General features: G+C 34.8%; 1 protein-coding gene and 1 pseudogene across 2 annotated transcripts; one reads left to right on the forward strand and one right to left on the reverse strand.

Annotated features, from left to right (window-relative positions):
- Nucleotides 1-2,587: 2,587 nt before the first annotated feature.
- LOC107630590 (phosphoinositide phosphatase SAC3) lies at nt 2,588-15,802 on the reverse strand. Of its 2 annotated transcripts, XM_016333784.3 has the most exons (17): nt 15,018-15,802; nt 14,113-14,317; nt 13,862-14,027; nt 13,368-13,590; nt 13,068-13,144; nt 11,591-11,778; nt 11,388-11,485; nt 11,082-11,215; nt 10,848-10,976; nt 10,298-10,673; nt 9,338-9,459; nt 5,984-6,085; nt 4,917-5,108; nt 4,297-4,467; nt 3,985-4,081; nt 3,287-3,330; nt 2,588-3,145 (listed from the first exon to the last, which is right to left on the reverse strand). In XM_016333784.3, the coding sequence occupies exons 1-17, from the start codon at nt 15,135-15,137 to the stop codon at nt 3,139-3,141; spliced, it is 2,451 nt and encodes an 816-aa protein (XP_016189270.1). In that variant the 5' UTR covers nt 15,138-15,802; the 3' UTR covers nt 2,588-3,138. The 2 variants fall into 2 exon arrangements, with proteins under 2 accessions (XP_016189270.1, XP_088364435.1); XM_088508309.1 differs by having other exon boundaries at nt 2,588-3,330.
- On the forward strand, nt 8,020-8,760 carry LOC148570711 (uncharacterized; annotated as a pseudogene).
- Nucleotides 15,803-18,558: the final 2,756 nt, after the last annotated feature.

An 18,558-nucleotide genomic window follows, 5' to 3' on the forward strand; every position in this document is an offset into this window, starting at 1 on the left:
TTGCCCACATACCGACGGTGATCAGACTCCACCACCTTGTACTGTACCCCTCGCCGGATGCTGTAAGTCTTCACACTTAACAGGGCCTCGTCTTTATCCTGGAATTGCTGACCAACCTGGAACTCTGTCAGACCAGCAGTCCCTTCCGCATTTCTAGCTCCGAATCCAACAGCGTGCCCTAAAACCCCCTTATGCCTCATGGCGTCCAGGTCCAACTAGGAAAAATGTGGTGGATATTGCTGTGTGCCAGAGCTAGAACCACCGCCCGCCAATGTAGGACCAGTCGCTCCAACCTCGTCGCCGCTGTCATCCTCAATCGTATCCGGCTCGACGTCGTCCTCATCTGCATCACCCAAGACTCCGTCTCCGACGCCAACCGGTGGAACGCCCTCTAAAGCGTTCGGCAGAATATCAAAGGATCCTCCCTCGTCGCCTACGCCGTCATTCAGATCAACAGCAAAAGACGGGGAGGCGACAAGTTGGACCGCTGGCTCGTACACTGGGACGGAGGAAGAAGCCATGGCAGCCCTCGAACTGGAACCAACTGCCGTGGCTACATTGGTGGTATTCCGGTTCGAACCCCCTGAGCTGGATACCACATCAATCAGCTTTGCCAGCAATTATGGTGTCCTCACCTCCGGAAACTGCCTCCGACAAAGAAACATGACTTGCAGGTCCTCATCACTACCAATCGTGAGACAATCATACTTCACCGTATCGTGCAGGATCGTGACTGGAATGCGATAGAAAAATTTCTTAACCCGCTTCGCACCTTCCAGGCCAAGTTTCATCAGCACAGATCTAACAAGGTCATCATAGCTTGTCGTTGGATTCACGACAATACAGAGAGGATCCTTATCTGTGAACTTCACTCCAGAACGAGTTTTCCTCTTAATGGATCCTCTGTGGTGAACCAGAACAACAAAACTCTCCTCACTAGCCATCTTACTCCATCTAATGAGACCAGCTCACGCTTAGAACGGTTATATAGAGGTCTCTCTCCCACTAATTCGAACCGGCCTGGTTCGAATTACTAAGGCCGGACTCTCTATAATTCGAACCTCTCTGGTTCGAACTATGTGCATCCAAGGTTCGAACCTACCTGGTTCGATTTATGAAGAAAATTCAGGTTGTAGTTCGAACTGCCCCGGTTCAAATTACTCTCATATGCAGTTCGAACCATATCGGTTCGAATTATATATATACAAGATCCTGCGCATTACTGAAACGATTTTCAGTTTGGCTTATATACGTCAATTTGAGATGGCATTGGCTTATAATGGTTTTTTACCCTAAATTTTATTGATTCTATATGAAAATAATACTGTCTATCTAAAGTGAGACCGATTTTATTTCATCTAATAATTTCAATATCAAATTTAATTTTAAATCAGTTTACTTATAAAAAATAATACTCCAAAAATACTACATTAAAATTACACTATCTTAGCAGTTGCCATTTTCAAACTATAAAAACAAATGTACCATTATAGATACAATTTCTTAGTTTGCTCTATCTCATTTCTCCTTTCGGGTGTAGATTAATTATCTTATTTACAATCAAACAAAATAAAAATTTATTTGTTCTTTAAAATTATCTCATTTTTCTTGGTTGCAACTTGCAACTGAATTGATTTAAGTTTTAAAATCATGAGAAAAAGCAGCAGCTATTTTGCTTTCTAAATATTAGTGTAAAGAGAAATGAGATTTGATGAGAAAGGTGGAAGTGTGGAAGACTGGTAGTCGTCCGGCAGAAGTCGAGTTAGGGTCCAGTGAGAGTCCAACGGCTGTCTAATGGGGGCAGGAGCATGCATTATAATTGTAAATGAGGATAAAAAATATAAAAATCCTAAATTCAAATCAATTTACTATCATTCAGTTGATTTATTTTTAAACACAGTAATTAATTTACGCTTGAATTCATTCAATGATATAATTCAAAACACTTTCAATTGTTTTTAATTTGTTATTCTTTATTCCTTGTTTTTAAATTTTTTGCTTCTAAACAGCATTCATGTCTAAAATAAATCATTAGTGCATATAATTTGGTTTTAACTTGTTCATGAGGTCCCATATTTACTACAAGCAACTTGTACTGAATAGAGATGGAAGACACCTTTGTATACTATCAGCAGCTTATCGAAAGAAGATAATCAAGATTAGATTACTTCATGTATAGATCCAATTCCAAGGAACTAAACATACAGTCAGTTACACAAAGTTCAGTGACACCCAACAATACATGTGTACCTCTAATAAAGTCAGTGGACTCGGCCCATTTTTGGTGTGCATGTGTACAAATAAAGATCGTAACACACCATTTTCTCGTTGAGAAAGTACCAACACCAGAGTTCATGCATATTCAGGGGTCAGGGCATTAGTTTATTTGTAAGCTACTGTCCTAAAAAATGCAATCTTTTTTCTTGGATGGGGATACATATCACCTATCTTTGTTGAAAGATAAACTTGGAAGAACTCAAAGATTGATGCATTAAAGCTACGAATAGTTCACTAACTAACAAAGCATTCATGAGCAAAAAAGAAACAAGTAGAATAAACAAGAAACTGAACTGAAAAACGGGGCAAGGGAAAAATACCAGGCAATTTATTGCACAAGCTCTGTGCTCCAAAACATTGTTGCCAACACTCAAATCACCACATTAGGTAAAGCGTTAATAGCATGACGTGCAGGCCAGAATTACATATTCCAAGAAGCAAAATTATTAAAAGAATCATTTGCAGTTCTAAAAGTGGAGCTCAGACATGCAGGGCAACTATATACAAGAAATGCACCTAAAACTAATCGTATGAAAACTGTTGAAACAAGAATGAAAACAGTGAGCTCCAAGGGAGAGAAAAGAGCAAAAGGAAAAAATATATATTTTCTAAAGAATTTACAACCGTTTGCTATACTTTCTTACTAAGAGCAAGCTGCAGGCCAGACTCTGGCTAATTAACTACATGACTATACCTCAAGGTTTTGATGGATTTCACAAGATTACTGCTGCGACTCAATACCAAGAAGACCTGTAGGATTTCTTCTTGGACTATAAGCTTCTTACAGAGAAGCCTACATAATGCCGGCTTCTTCATTTCCTGCTTGTGTATCATAAGCTCCTCTCTGGTGTTCTCTTCTAATCAACATCTTTAGAGCAAGAAAAGTCAATTAAACAAATGTACATTATATCTTAGTACAGGATAATTAGTGGAAATTCAATGAGAAAGTGTCTGTCCATGAGTCACCCATTGTACAAAAGTATTGGGAAATTCCTCTAGAATTTTGGACCTGGTATCGTCGTAGGATGCATCAGATCCACTTTGCTTCCTACCCTGAGAATTATGTAGAATTAGAATGCAAAATATGTCAAAAAGACCAAGACATTTGGAAAATCAAACTGTTTACCAAGGGATTTGTAGTGGCATCAAACTCATGTATAGATATAATCAAATGATAACAGGTGGATGCACACTATGCACACAATACATACGTGTACTATTAGATCAAAGAAAGTAGCAACACCTACTTATTAGTCCAATTACAGCCTTAACCATTCGTTGAACTCTTTCCCTATTAAACAAATAACTTTAAACTCATGCTGCAAAAGCATCCCATACTACCCTCCCTAACAATACACCGCCCCTGGAGAGCCGGAATCCACGGCGGCGACCCAACGGTAGCCCACTTTGCTACCGTGCTATCAGTATTCGGTGTTCACCTTAATCCAACCTATAGGAAGTCCTTTCCATGGTGCCAACAACCACGCTCCATTACCATTGTTAAGTATCTAAGTAAAGTGAGAAACTACACCTTAAAAGCTAGCTGATAAGGGGAAGAACTACTCCCCTTATATACAACATCAAGCATTCCATACTACCCGATGTGAGATTTTGAGCACCTCATAATACCCAAGTCTCTAACAAAATCTAACAGCCATGCATCCAGTAAATCTTTAGTTAATAACACGCTGCAATTATGGGTGGTACCTTATTCCTGTAGCCTGACTCACTAGTGGAAGGAGTTGCATCTCCACCGGTAATTCCATTACCAACACTTTTTGAGGACAGCCTGGGAATTGACGACCTGCATATCATGAACAGGCCTTTAATATGTATATATTTTCGGAGATATTCAGGAATCAGTAATGCATTACCCTAGAATGGAAGAAAGTAAAGTCACGTTGAATATCATCATAGATGTGTTGTTATAAGCACGCATCCATACACTGTTATCACACTTTATATTTTTAGTTTTAAATTATATTACGTATTTTCTCATCCCATACCCTGTTTTATTACCTCTTATGCTCCTCTTCACATGAATTTATTGAAGATAGCCAATTCAAGTCAACAAAGTTGGAGCTGCTGAATGATTCTGGATGCTCAGAATAGAAAATTCGATCATTTTCAAAGCAACAGTCTCTTTGCATCTCTCCAAAAAGGTGTCTCCGAGACACTGGAGGAGTGTACCTATTTAGATCAAGTCAAAGAATTGCAAAATCGTTAACATGTGGATATGTCATCATGCAAGCAGGAATCATGAGTTTCCAACTTGTAAGATCATGGTATGAGTGGTCGACATTACCCACCGGTCGGTTCAAGTTTAAACACAGAACAAACGACAAGGGAAAAGAGAAGGAAAGAGATGTGTCAACTAATATAACTTTCTACCATAATCCATGAAGCATAAGTCCAGAATAATTAATAGTTAAGGACAACATTACAAAAATAAATGGACTAATATAATAAATAAAGAGAATTGCAAAAAATGGTGTAATTCACTTCTCACCTTTTACCACTCCGAGCCCCCCCCCCCCCCCCCTTTTCTCTTTTTTTCTCACATTTATATGCAGGGTGCTGCATTTTCTGTCCTATATAAGCGGATTATAGTTACATTGACATTAATGGATAGTACAGACCTTGAAAAAGACATGTCACTCTCACAAGTTGATATTTCAGGTGATGAATCACAAAAACCCCTGCTTCCATCTTCTGATTGGTCTAGAAAATCTAGCTTAGTTAACCTTCCATGCTTGAGATGCAGGGTTGATATAAGTGCAGAACTATCACGAAGAATGTTTCCATCTGAGAAACATCGTTTAACAGTTGACCTAAACCATGTTTCATAGTTAGCACATTCACAGCATTAAAAGGAACTTCCAATGTACATAATACAAGTGATCGTGCTAATCTGTTGCAAATAGTGATTACTGTTAACATAATACAAGTAAGTGAATCAACTAAATTATATAGAAAGAACATTATTTATAGTCCACAACCACATTAAATTATTGATATGAATAGATAAAACACTTATTATTATTGATTGATATAGCTATGATAAGTGGAATAAGTTTAGCCACAAGAAAAATTCCAGCTGCCATCATAGTAGGTAGGGAGTAGCAGCACGTTGCAAGGCCTGAAAACTTAAAACAACTCAAATAGAAGACTGAAAAAGCCCTCCATCTAAACACATGGAATTTAAAAGCTATCACCACACTAGGTTTGGAATCTTTGATGAATTCTAGCATTTCCTAGATATTTGTTATACCACAACTAAAATGCATCAGATTCCGATAACACCAAAATTTTATTTCTTTTTGTTTTGGACATTTTATCCACTCACCTACTCAAAACCCAAGAGGACACCAGTTACCTAGTATGTCAATTTCACCCGGAATTTTAGGATTGATAGGGTCTGCCACATTTGTGGCTCTAAGTTCAAAGGCTTTTCCCTGGATTTTAACCAACCCAGCAGGCTTTGTAACTAATCACTATTCTCCATCTTTTCTCTCCCAATATCTAAAGTGTGGCACCTTGTGCCTATTTACTATACATCACATTGTATTTTAGACTCTTTTGTTTAAGTTTCCTTGTCCATTTCTACACTTCATGGAGAAGTCCCAAGCAAACTCCCATGCCCTCCCTCAATCAAGTACCACTAAAAATGAGTTAAAAAGAAAAAGCCAAAATCAATTTCAAATACCTTGCATCATCATCTCCATGTCTCCCTACATCATAATGTTGATCTGAATCCAACTCCCACAAAGCAGGCCTACCCTGTTGTGGCTGAAAATGCCCCAGAAATCTGTGCCAAGGAAATCAAATCGTTATCAAATGATTATTGGAACAGAAACATCACCAATTAATAACAGGCACTTCTTGGAAGAGAGAATTGACTAGTAAAATTAAGACATTAAAATTTTAAGTAATACAAAGAGAAACAAAGACATTTAAATTTGGTAAAAGATGGAAATCCTAGACCAAGTGATGAAAAGAGAACTTTGCAGGTTCAAAAGGTAGTTTAGAATGGTATAAGATAAAGAACAATTATATTTGATAAAATCAGTCTGAGACAGTGATTTCACTAACGATTTTCTTGTAATTATAGGATTGACTTATTGAAGGGGAGTCTCAGAGCAATGATTTAGTTGTTATCATGTGGCCTCAAGATCATGGACTCAAGTCATAAAATCAGATACTGATACTTGCATCAGGTTAGGTCGCCTACATCACACCTTTTGGGTGTGGCCTGCTTTACACTGGGCTGCCCTTTATAGGACTGAATTATTGCTGAATTTTTTATGCAAAATGGAGGAGGACTTCAGGTTTTACATACTGTTAATAAGGAGAAGATAGGAGGAAGAACTCGTCGTATTTTCATTTCATCCAAAGAGAAGTACATATATAGATATCTATCAACTACTATCATGAATTCTAAACTAGTAACTATCAACTACATTCACATTAATGCTAAGCTACTAATTACCAACTACATGCTGACTTTCAACACTCCCCCTCAAGCTTGAGTATATAGATCATATATACCAAGCTTGTTACATAACTTAATCTAGGACCTCTTAAAGCCTTAGTTAAGATATATGCCAATTGATCATTTTGAACAAAGAAAGCTTGTGGTGAGATCTCTAGATAGGATTTTTTGTCAAGTAAAATGACAGTCGACTTCATTGTTGTTATTCCTCTCATGAAAGGGTGGAGTAGAGGAAATATGCAAAGCTAGTTGATTGTCCCGTATAAGATTCATAGACTATTTTTCCAAATTGAAGTTCTTCAAGAAGTTGCTTCTGTCACATAAGTAAACATAAAATTGATGTCATAACACGATATTCTGCTTCAGCACTAGATCATGCAACCACAATTTGTTTCTTACTTTTCCAAGAGATAAGATTGCCATCTGTAAACACACAATAGCTGGAGGTTGAATATTTATCTATTCAACATCCTGCCCGGCTAGTGCTCCTTTGACATATTTTAGGGTACGAATCACGCATCCCAATCACTTTGGGCTACGTTTGTTTACAGGAACGGGACACTGAGACAGAGACACTGAGACACAATCGTATTTGACAGATGAGACATGGACAGAGAAATTGTGTCCAAAGATACTGAATTAGTGTATTTTGTATCCATCTTGACAGGAAGGACACAGAGACACTAACAAGAGACACAACTTATTTTTCATTTTTTCTTTCATTATTCTTGTTAATTTTTCATAATTATATTTTTTATTATTATATTTTTCTTCTCAAATTTTTTGAATGAAAAAATTGAGAATAAATTAAATTTTCATAATTTGTTCTAGTTTATCACCAAACAGAATTCAAAAACACTAAATTTTGTATCTCTGTCTTTTGTGTCTTATTCTCAGTATCTTATCTTTTCCTGATCTCAAAAACAAACGCAGCCTTTGATATGGTGAATTCAAGAATTGCTAACCACCATTACTGCAAAGGAAACATCAAGACGAGTGTGGGTGAGATAATTTAGTTTCGAGTTAACCACCAAAAGAGCCCCTTTATTTTCTGGTTGCTGACAAGAATACCCCTGAATTTTCCTAACAACAAAAGTACCTTCAAAGAATTTAAGAACGTTCTAAAGTTCCCAAACATAAAAAAGGGGTTTCTCGTTAGTAGAAAAGACAGATGTGGCAAATGGAACTGCTATGTGGCAAATGGAATTGTGGTTAATAAAAGCTATTGAAACACCTCCAAACCCACAACCTCCATCACTGAAATGCCCAACACCTTCGAAACCCACCATAATCAAAACCCAACCACCAACGCAAACAAAAACCTTCAACCATTGTCACAGCATCAGAACCTGCAGCACCAGCCACCAGTCTACAAGAACAACTTCAAAGATGCTATCCATAAGCTCACATGCTCATCAGCCCATGAATGAATCTCCATACCTCACCGCATTCACCAGCCAAGGCCCTCGAGCTCCCGTCTCCAAAGGATCCGCCCCTCCGCTTCTCAGCTTGCTAATTCCCTGCACTCTATGCTTGCCTTCGTGCTACCTCACCCCCATCAGATGCCACCTCCACAGCCCGCTTTCAACGCTGTTGGGGTTGAAGGATTTTCTGGCTTCGGGAGGCCAGCAGCACGAGTCCCTGTTTCCGCATACCTAAGGTATCTTCACGGTAACGTGGACTCTCACACTTCTCAGGGTTTCGCCGTTGCAACCACTCATCTTGCCATGGTGGAATAGCTTCAATTCATCGCAACCTCAACCCCAATCTCAACTCAGTCTCAGCCTCAGATTCTGTCGAAGCAAGAATCTCAGCCATCACCACCACAGATTCCGTTGATACACCGGGTGATGGTTACCTCGCAAGCGCTGACACCGCCGCAGCCGACAGTTACATCACAGGAACAACTTCCGTCGGAGAAAGAACTCATTGCATTTTCATTTCGTCCAAAGAGAGGTATATATATAGATATCTATCAACTACTATCATAAATGCTAAATTACTAACTCCAACTACATTCGTAAATACTAAGCTACTAACTACCAACTACATACTGACTTTCAACACGTGATAATTAAGTACCTATAAAGCTCAAATGCAAACTTTATCACATAGTATTAGACCAGTTTTGTTGTATGGTAATGTTAGGTGGTAAAGAGCCAATAAGAACATAAATTTACTGTGGAAAAGACGGGGATGGTTTGGTGGATAAGTGGCCACAATAGAAGGGATAGGATAAGGAATGAAGAAATGAGAAAGAAAATTGAAGCTGCAACAATTATTGAGAAGATGATTAAATCTCTCCTTAGGTGGTATAGCCATCATGCGTAACAGTTTTTTCTAGTATCAACGGAAAAAAGTAGTTATTTTCATTTGGTTGTCTAGTATTCTAGAAGCAATGGTATCCTTCTTTCATCTAATAAATGTTCAATTATTATTCACAAAAACGGAGGGGGAGAGAGGGAGGGGGGAGACCCTAAATGACAGGACATGCTATAAATCTGGTCACAGGGGGAAAGGAAAGAGACACACAAAAATAGGGGGGTAAAGCATGACTGCAAAACATACATGTTAATTGCATTTTGTTTCTCAGCATCCATGTAGGCATTGCTGTAATACCGTTGAAGAGTCCTAAAAAACTCCTGTGACTGTGTTGCAGCTCTCCATTGACCCCTCCTCTCAGAAAATATCTACATGCAAGTAACAAAAAAAGTTAGAGAGTCCATCTTAAGATTAAGAAGCTAAGGTCTTATGTTATGTCAATATGCAAAATCAACGGAAAGTTTTCAACATGAAAATTCATGACCATTCCACTACTACTATGCAGATTTAACAGAAGGAGGGACAGTCAGGTGCAAAGCATCCGACGTTATTCAGGATCCTAGGAAAGCCTCACTCGAAGGGTGTATGCAGGAAGTCTAACTTGATCCAAGCATCAGGACTTGACTTCACGACTTGAACCCATGACCTTGAGATTACACAAAAACAATGCCACTATTGCTCTAAGGCTTCCCTTCACTATGCAGATTTAAGGAAGTGGAAAACAACAGCCAATAGATATAAAAAGCTCAGAGATTGACTAACACCAGCCTACAAGTGGTATATTCCCATTCTCCTGAAAGCAAAATCATTCTAATAATGGTGATCGGATTTTGGTAGAAATTAGTACAGTAGTAATGGATGCGGAAATGTTCAGAATAAGGTTGTAGATATATATAGGTAGTACAGGAGATAATCCATTCTCAAAGTCACAGTACTAATATGATAGCTTGGAAAACTGTTACAGAGAATCCAACAGAGATATCACAGTATACAGTCACGAACCATCATGAACCACTACATCATTTTCACTGAGACACTGGATGAGATAAAGAGCTCTCCTTTCTTTTATATGTCATTCATCTTTTCTCGTGTTGAATTTTCATTATCCAATATTTTATCATTACAAAGTTTAAACCCAGTGACAAAGCTAGTGGATGTTAAAAGCCAGTTCAAACTGAAACAACAACTAAGACCACGACAAATCACCTTGTTGTGTGCAGCAGAACCACCATATTGATGTGCAAGTGTGTCACCCATCTGCTCATAAAATCCCATCAAACCATCGCCTAGAGGATCATCAGGATCAATTTTTGGGTCGTCAATAACTCCCAGTACATGAAGCTGGTGACTAAGAGCAGTTAACCCATATGCATATTGCGCCACATTCGTGCGATCTAAGCAGTCTATGCAATTGGTCCTGAGCACCCCTCTTTGGAACATGGGAAGCTTGATAGACTGCTTTCCATTAGTAATATTGTTCTCACCACCAGGTTTCCTCTCAAGATTATGAACATCCTCAATGTCAACATCCACATGCCTTGCAGGTTGAAAGCTTCCTTTATCAACATTGCAATATGCAAAACTTAACATCGGCAAACAAAATATATCAGCAGATGAATTAACGTGTTTTACATCCATTAATATTTTCAAAATAATAATAATAATAATAATAATAATAATAATAATAATACTTTGTCTTGAGTATAAATTTAACATAGAAATGGTGAAACTAACTGATTGAAAACGAGAAACTTACTCAGTAGATAGCCATTTCACACTGTCTTCTGCTCTAAAGTTAGGGGTCGCTTGGCAATGGAAAATTCCTGTTAGTGACAAGGCATGTGCTGCCACTTTTCCCAGAAGCCGCAAGACATTTGTAGATTTTCTGGAAATAGAAAAGGGGGAAGCAAACATTTCATCAGCTTAAATTAATGACAGCATACTTCCAGTTAAATTATTAAGGAGGATATAGTTATTAGAAGACACCAACCTCTGAAAATGTCTGTGCAGATCCCAATGAAGGAACCTAAGCTTGTTCTCCTCAGATAAATCTTTGTTTATGAAATTAATTGCATTAGCAAACTCTGAACGGAGTATTGACTCGCGAGGCTTCCTCTCACGTGACTGTTGGTAAAATACAATGCAACATCAATCGCTTGAAGAGTCTTACAAAGAATGAAACAAACCAAAATCCTTCAGTTGGAAAAGTTACAATAAAATTGTATACTGGAGACTGAGGAGGTTGGATAATATTTCTACCAAATTAGGGAAAATATGAGGCATTTCAGAAGATCACCTTTATTAAATTCAAAATAATTATGGGGTTCCCATATCTTTTGACAAGATTCTCAAAGTGAAGTTTAGTTGCTTGGTAATTTTCATCCTTCTTTGACACTGGAGACAAGCAATCCCAAAAGCAAACGCTTGGTCACTCGTGCATAAAATTAGGTAACATAAGCGTTGCATGTTTTACAATATCCAGGAAATGGGAAGACATACATATAATATCTGGTTTAAGATTCAGACGCGAAGTCTCCTGTGACCAGAAAAGAGGGATCGAACCCCTGTTCTGGACAACAGAGCTTATTTGGACAGGGAGACCTTCAGGAACAGCCTCAAACACAATTTGTTCTGTCTCAACATCATTAGCTACTCTGCCCTTCTCATTTACACCCCGTCTCAGATACCTACATATGATATAATAACCAAATAAAAGAAGCTGCAAAACATACATATGGTGGAATATGCATTCATGAGTAGCATTTAGTGGAATAAAAACTAAATTAAAAATTAAGCCGGGGAAATTAGTAAAGGAATTAATTTTAGTAGTAACATTTTTAGTTAGATTAATCAAAGACAAATCAAGAATGAAAATAATTTGTCAACTGCCTGTTTCTCTCTGCTCTGCTGCAGCACTTCATTTCACAAATTTACATATCTTAGATCTGTTTCACCTACTACAGACCCAAGAACAATCAACACTGGTGCCAGACCAACCTGCAACTGGAGGTTCAGTTCAACATCCTCATTCATCCGTGAAGCAACACACCCCTCATGCAAGTGACATAATGTCTCTCTCAATCTAGCCACATTCTTTAAACACCTCTCTGCCAATTAGATTCCAGCCACATCTAATCATCATCATCACTCCACCATGGTTGCTCAATCATCAATCCCTCTTTGATCTGTATTGCCAGAATTGCAGAAAATCGAGATTCCTGCATTCTGGCACAATTCCAGGAATTAAGCAATTCATTTCTAGTGACAAAATGAAAATCCATGGTAACTGTATCGATCAGGAGAAGACTTGCATCAATTCAAGATTAATGTGATTCCAACAAACATGTATGCGATTTTTCCTTCAGCGTTTTCATTTTATGCTAAAAAGCCAGAGCTGGAATAGAATCTTATGTTTAGTCAACTAATCACAACTCTTTTCCAATAATATTCAAATGGAAAATGAGATGCTTTAGCCCTCCATCAGAATATGAAGAATAAAATCTTTTCTCTACCTCCCCTGAACCTTCTTATTAGTGGACATCAGCACAATCTTTTCCATTTTTTCACATTTTACCAAATATATTACCAGCTCCTCATATTATGTTGGCATTAATTTATTTAATTTTTCCAAACTAAATCAGATTAATAGAAAATGCATCCGAAAATCCAAGCCAAGGATTCCATCATGCCATGTGCCATTAACATAAAATTGTACACAAACGTTGAAACCCAAGATAAGGATGGAAAATTTTCAGGAGAACAAAACATGCTCACATATCAGCATAAAATAGTAATAATCACAGAATTACTTAACAGACTAGCCAAGTTCATTATACAAACAAGGACAAATTATACATTGAGATTGATGTACAAGTATAACCAACTGAACACAATCAAAATGGCAAATGACATTCATTCAAATGCAAATAGAATTTATTTACTGTTTTGGAGAAGAAAAAACAAAAAAATTACATACCTAGTGCCAGCATAATGACGAGACCTCCTTGCAACTAGTGTAAGTATGAACTGCCGACCAGATATTGCAAGTGTGTCCTAATAATGAGCCATCATATAGATATTTAATATTTAGCCATGGAATGTCAAAAAACATATAGAGCCTATTTTTTGTGAATTACAAACTTATCAAAAACACACACAAAAAACTTAACTGTTTTTGCCAGGGAAAAATATATAGAAATTTGAAACTATGAAATTTAACGAGAGAGGCTGATAACATTATTCACTTAGAATAGCATCATAAGCCATTTATAATCACCTGTTTAAAAAATCCATACACAAGCGCAACTGTCCAAAGAGTATTCTGAAGGCTATTCCTAATTCCTTGAGTCAAAAATTCATTCCAGACAAACATTGTCTCATAAAGGACATGGCCTGTCTCATTTTCGCACAAATTCCTTTGAAGACTGCGCATTATGTGGTATGAGTAGCTGAAATAGAAATCCTTTGTAAGGTCGACCATACTTAGGAGCTTCTTGTATCTGAAAAAGTAATAAGAAAAAATGCATATAATTAAACAAAACATGAAAACATTTATATGATAACTTCAAAAAACATGAATACAAGCAAATTAGTAAGAGGGAAAGAAACTGAAAGATCGTTAGGAATGCAAAAAAGAAAAAAAAAATTTGAAGCAATTGTCTATTATAAATTATCAAATGAAACAGGAGAAATATGCAAGCATTCAGTGTGAACTATATGATTTAAAAATGAAAGAATTAAAATCTACTTAACATGAAAGAATGTAAATACCTGTTTTCACTTTTAGTATTAGTCATGTTAGACTGAACTGAAGAACTTCTCAGTGGAATCATCTCACTCTTCGAAACAGCATATACTGTATGGCCACAGATTGCACCAATTTGCCTTCTTTTTGTGATAAGAAGCATGTAGTAAGGCCCCAAAAATTTTATGAAGCCTGAATGCAGAATAACATGTAAAGATAAGGACTGATCATTTATCAATATTCAACGACACACGACAACATCATCGGTCATACATACCAACAATTCCATAACAAGTTGTCACAAATTTCAGTCCACCCGTGGACTTATTCCCCTCATGAATACGCCTCAGCAGATCAGATATTTCACTTTCCGTATATGTGGTAGAATCTTCACGCACATTTAGCTCAGAAGGATCTAAACGGCCAATCTTTAGCACTCTCCAATAAGTATTGCTTTTATCCGTTCCTATCATGTAAAAGTTCTGTGGGATAAAACATAAAGATAAATGCACAGGATAAGAATTTAGTAGGTAGAATAAATGCACAATAATTTCTATAAAGAAGTGTCTCATCAATGATCAAACCATTGAAAGAATTCACAAAGCCGACAACTACTATCTACTTTGCCAAACTATTTCTCTTACCAAACAGTGAACATATAAACGTTTAAATCCATTTTGCTATCAACCATTGGATGAGTAGCCAGTTTCCTTTTCAATCCATAAACGTTTAAAATAACATTTTTAAAATTAATAAGAACCACTAGTGAGCTGATGAATGGTGCATAGGAAACTTTTTAATATGCATAAGATCCCTCAAACATGCACTTCTTACTTTCGACCTGTATTGGAGATAATCATGACCAATAATCCCAAGTAGAAGCCTAAAAGAAGAAAACAAAGAAAATCAATTTTTTTTCCTTTTCTTTTTCTTTTCTAGAATACAGAACGAGCCATTAATGAGACCAAGAAAGAAGCACGCAATTTTAAGTTTTACCTGTTAAAATTTAACTTGAAAAGATAAATAAGCAGTTTCACATGAAATGATCAATAATGACAAAATAAAAAAGATCTCGGTGGATCCCGAGTGGAGAACAAGCTATAATAATAGAAAGAAATTCTAATAGAAATCATCAAAGAAGTGCAAACAACAGCGAGCAACAACAATAATAGAAGTGCATACCGAAAGAGTCTCATAGAGCCTAAACTTCTGGATACAAGTATGTTCAGGAGGAAGAGAACGCAGTTCGTCAGAGGCAGGAGAAGTTGAGTGATACGAAGCCTCATTCTCCGACGACGCCATGGCTTTCTCCTTCGCACCAATCACTCAGATCCCCCGAGCCTCCGGCTCAGGGAAACCATCAAAATCGCATGCGAAATAACGCGCCACCAAAATTGAAAGTTCCCCCTCTGCACCAATCAATCCAGCACCTAACACCATTCACAACCACAATAATTTCTACTACGACGAACGGAATCGCTGTCAACACAATCACATAGCTCCATGCTCGCGAAAACGCTAGGTTGCTTTAAATAGAGCATTCTTCTCCCGCGAAATAACCGATCCGAATTACCGAACTTCCTTCGCCATTGCCCGCTCTTCAACCATAACCGCCTTTTCGTCACTTCCGCCGCCTCCGAAACCGTGCGCGGCTGCCGGATCTTTTCGCTTCCATCTGATCCCCGCCAAACTCACCTGGATCCAAAGAAAATCGGAAGCTTTTTATAGTAAGGAATGAAGATACATAGGGAGAATCAGCACGTGAACAATTAAGAGATCGAGAAGAGAGAAATAAGAGTGGAGGAAGATGAAGAACAGTTAAGAGATTTGGTTATAGGGAGGTTCCAGAAGGGAAAAGGTGCTAACTGCTAAACACGGGAAAGGGAAGGAGAAGACCACCATTTGATCATTTTGATGACCAAAGGGTCCTCAGATTCAGGCATTTATCATTTTAATTTTTGAGATCCAAAATTCACTGTACGAGGAGGAGTCAATATAATCTGCAAATAGTATTATCTCCTTTGATTATTCCAAATGATATCGTTTTTGTCTTTTTTAATGGTTAAAATAGAATAACATTGTTTATTTATTTGTCATTTTTGTCTAAATAAAAATGTTATTTATATATTAAAATTAATTATTAAAATTTTAAAAAATATATTTAAATTATTTAAATATAATATTACAAAAATATATAATCTGTAGTATATTTATGTATTTACATAAATTTTACACATTTTAAATATATGTAATTTAAAAAAAGAAATATTATTTATATACTAAAATTAGTCACTAATGTATTTGTGTATAAACACATGTGTGATTTAATTTATTTTTATAATATATCTATATTTTAACATATATTTTATATTGATAGCTGTTTTTAGTAGTTGATTTTGATATACACATAGTATAATTCATTTAAAAATTTGTATATAAGTCGGATGCATTATATTCGAAATAGAGCCATAACAAAATATTTTATTTTATTAATATAAGAATAAAAAATAAAAAAATATTATTTAAAGGAAAAAAAATAATGTTTATAAACTGTTGTATTTCGGATACAGTGTCAAATTTTGTTATGGCTCTATTGGCCTATGTATGAATTTTTAAATTGCATGTATCCTAGATATTTCAAGTATCGAATTGTGTTTTTTATGGTTTTGATGACTCTTGTATCCGAGATGTGTAAGGTTTATGTAAATATCCTACAAATTATATATTTTTGTAAATATTATATTTAAATAATTTAAATAAAAAATATTTAAAATCAGTCATTATATATTTGTGTATAAATATATATTTATTTAATTTATTTTTAATATGTATTTTATATTCTAACATATATTTTATATTAGTAATAAATTTTAATGATTAATTTTAGTGTATATATAATACTCTATTTGTTGAATTAGCATCGAAAAAAATTTCAGGACTAATATAATATTGAGAGATGGATTTAAAAATAATTTTAAATTTAAAAAATTAAAATGATGCAGCCAAAACTTGGATATTGCAACTTTGTTTGCTTTATATAGAGCTGCATTGGGTTCAAATTTTCATAAAGAACTATAGAACTATGCTAATGGTGTGTACTCATGTAATATGTATGAATGTGTTGTGTGAGTGTGTAGTGCATAGATGTAATATTTAAGATTCGAAGATGTTCAATCTATTTAACAAAAAAAAAAATTAAAATAATAAAAACTGTGAATATAAATAATAACTATAAAATTTAGTTGTTTTTAATTTAAATATTAAAATATTCCTAACTTTATTTTTGTAATTATGATTAATTAGCATGCCTTCTTACACAAGTGGGATCGATAAAGTAGAAAAGAGATGTTCAAATCACCTTGTATTAGCCATGAAAAAATTTGAAAATAAAAAGTCTTGTTTAGTTCTTGATTTTTTGTTTGAAAGATAAAATGCTTTTTTATCATTCAAAATTTTAATTAGTTTCTAACAATATGAATAGTGGCCGATCCAAAAATCTTATAAAGAGGAGGCCGAAAACAAAAAATTGAAAATGTCATATTAAAATTAAAAATTTTAATAAAAAAATTAATTGTATATTTTAATATTATTTTAAACTAAAATTAATTTTTAAAAAATCATTTATATCAAAATAATTTTCATAAAATTCTAATTTTTATCCTGATTATAAAAGATATAACATAAATAATATAAATTTGTTTCCCTAGTACTTTTAATATATGTATTTAAAATAAATTAATGAATATAATATATAAGATATATTCATATTAATAAATAATTTTTTAATATATTTTGATTTTAATATCATAAAAAATAAAATTTAATCTAATTTATTTTTATGTATATATTTTCTTATTACATTCAAATAGAAATTATTATAAAAACTAAAGTATTTTTATATAATAATAGATAGAAGAATTACAAAAAAAAAATAAAATTGAAAGAACAAAAGAAAATAAATTTAAAATACATGAAATGGAATTTGAAATCATGTTTTGGAGTATAAAATGTCTCTCTTTAACCATTGAACTAGAAGTTATATTGATAAAAGTTTTAGACATTATATTAAATATATTTTAAGTTTTAAAAATTTAAGAGACCCGTAATCCATGTTGGTCCTCCTAAATCCACCTCAATCTGAGTATCTAGTTTAAGTGATAAATTATTGATGTATTAAAGGCAAAATCAATTAAAAATTTTTGAATTGTAAAAAAATATTTTATTTTTTGAACAAATTATAAAAATCAAAAAGAATATTTATTCAAAAGATAATAACAAAAGAAATTGAAAAACTCTAATTAATCAAAAGTGAAATTCTAGGTGTCTAAATATTTTTTGAACTAAGTTTTGAACCAAGTTTGCACTTCTTCTTCATTTTCTTTTATTATCAATATCATTGTCCTCATGTCTTCATTTTCTTATTTTTCGATAAATATTAAGAAAATTAGAGTACATAAATTTTAGTATACAGTACAAAAATTTTTGAAGAACCACATGCTAAAAATATTAACACCCAATCAATGAAATATGCACATCACATAAATTTTATTGTATAATACAAAAATCTTAGTACAAAGTATAGGAATTTTGATGTGCATTATACAAATTTTTAGAGGATTATATATTAGAATATTGACTCACCCAACAAACAAAATACATTTATAGTAAAATTTTGTGTGCTATGTATAAAAATTTGTATACTATATGCAAATATTTATGTGTT

The sequence above is a fragment of the Arachis ipaensis genome, chromosome B3, assembly GCF_059453495.1.
Source record: "Arachis ipaensis isolate K30076 ecotype BB chromosome B3, ASM5945349v1, whole genome shotgun sequence".
Lineage (NCBI taxonomy): Eukaryota > Viridiplantae > Streptophyta > Magnoliopsida > Fabales > Fabaceae > Arachis > Arachis ipaensis.

Bases quoted from the DNA above. Each gene is read 5' to 3' on its own strand.
- LOC107630590 (XM_088508309.1), bottom strand. From the start codon at position 15,137: ATGGCGTCGTCGGAGAATGAGGCTTCGTATCACTCAACTTCTCCTGCC. The intron at 11,216-11,387 runs GTGATCTTCTGA...TTTTACCAACAG, and splicing joins TTATTTTGAATTTAATAAAG to TCACGTGAGAGGAAGCCTCG. The intron at 10,977-11,081 runs GTTGGTGTCTTC...TTCTATTTCCAG, and splicing joins CTGCACAGACATTTTCAGAG to AAAATCTACAAATGTCTTGC.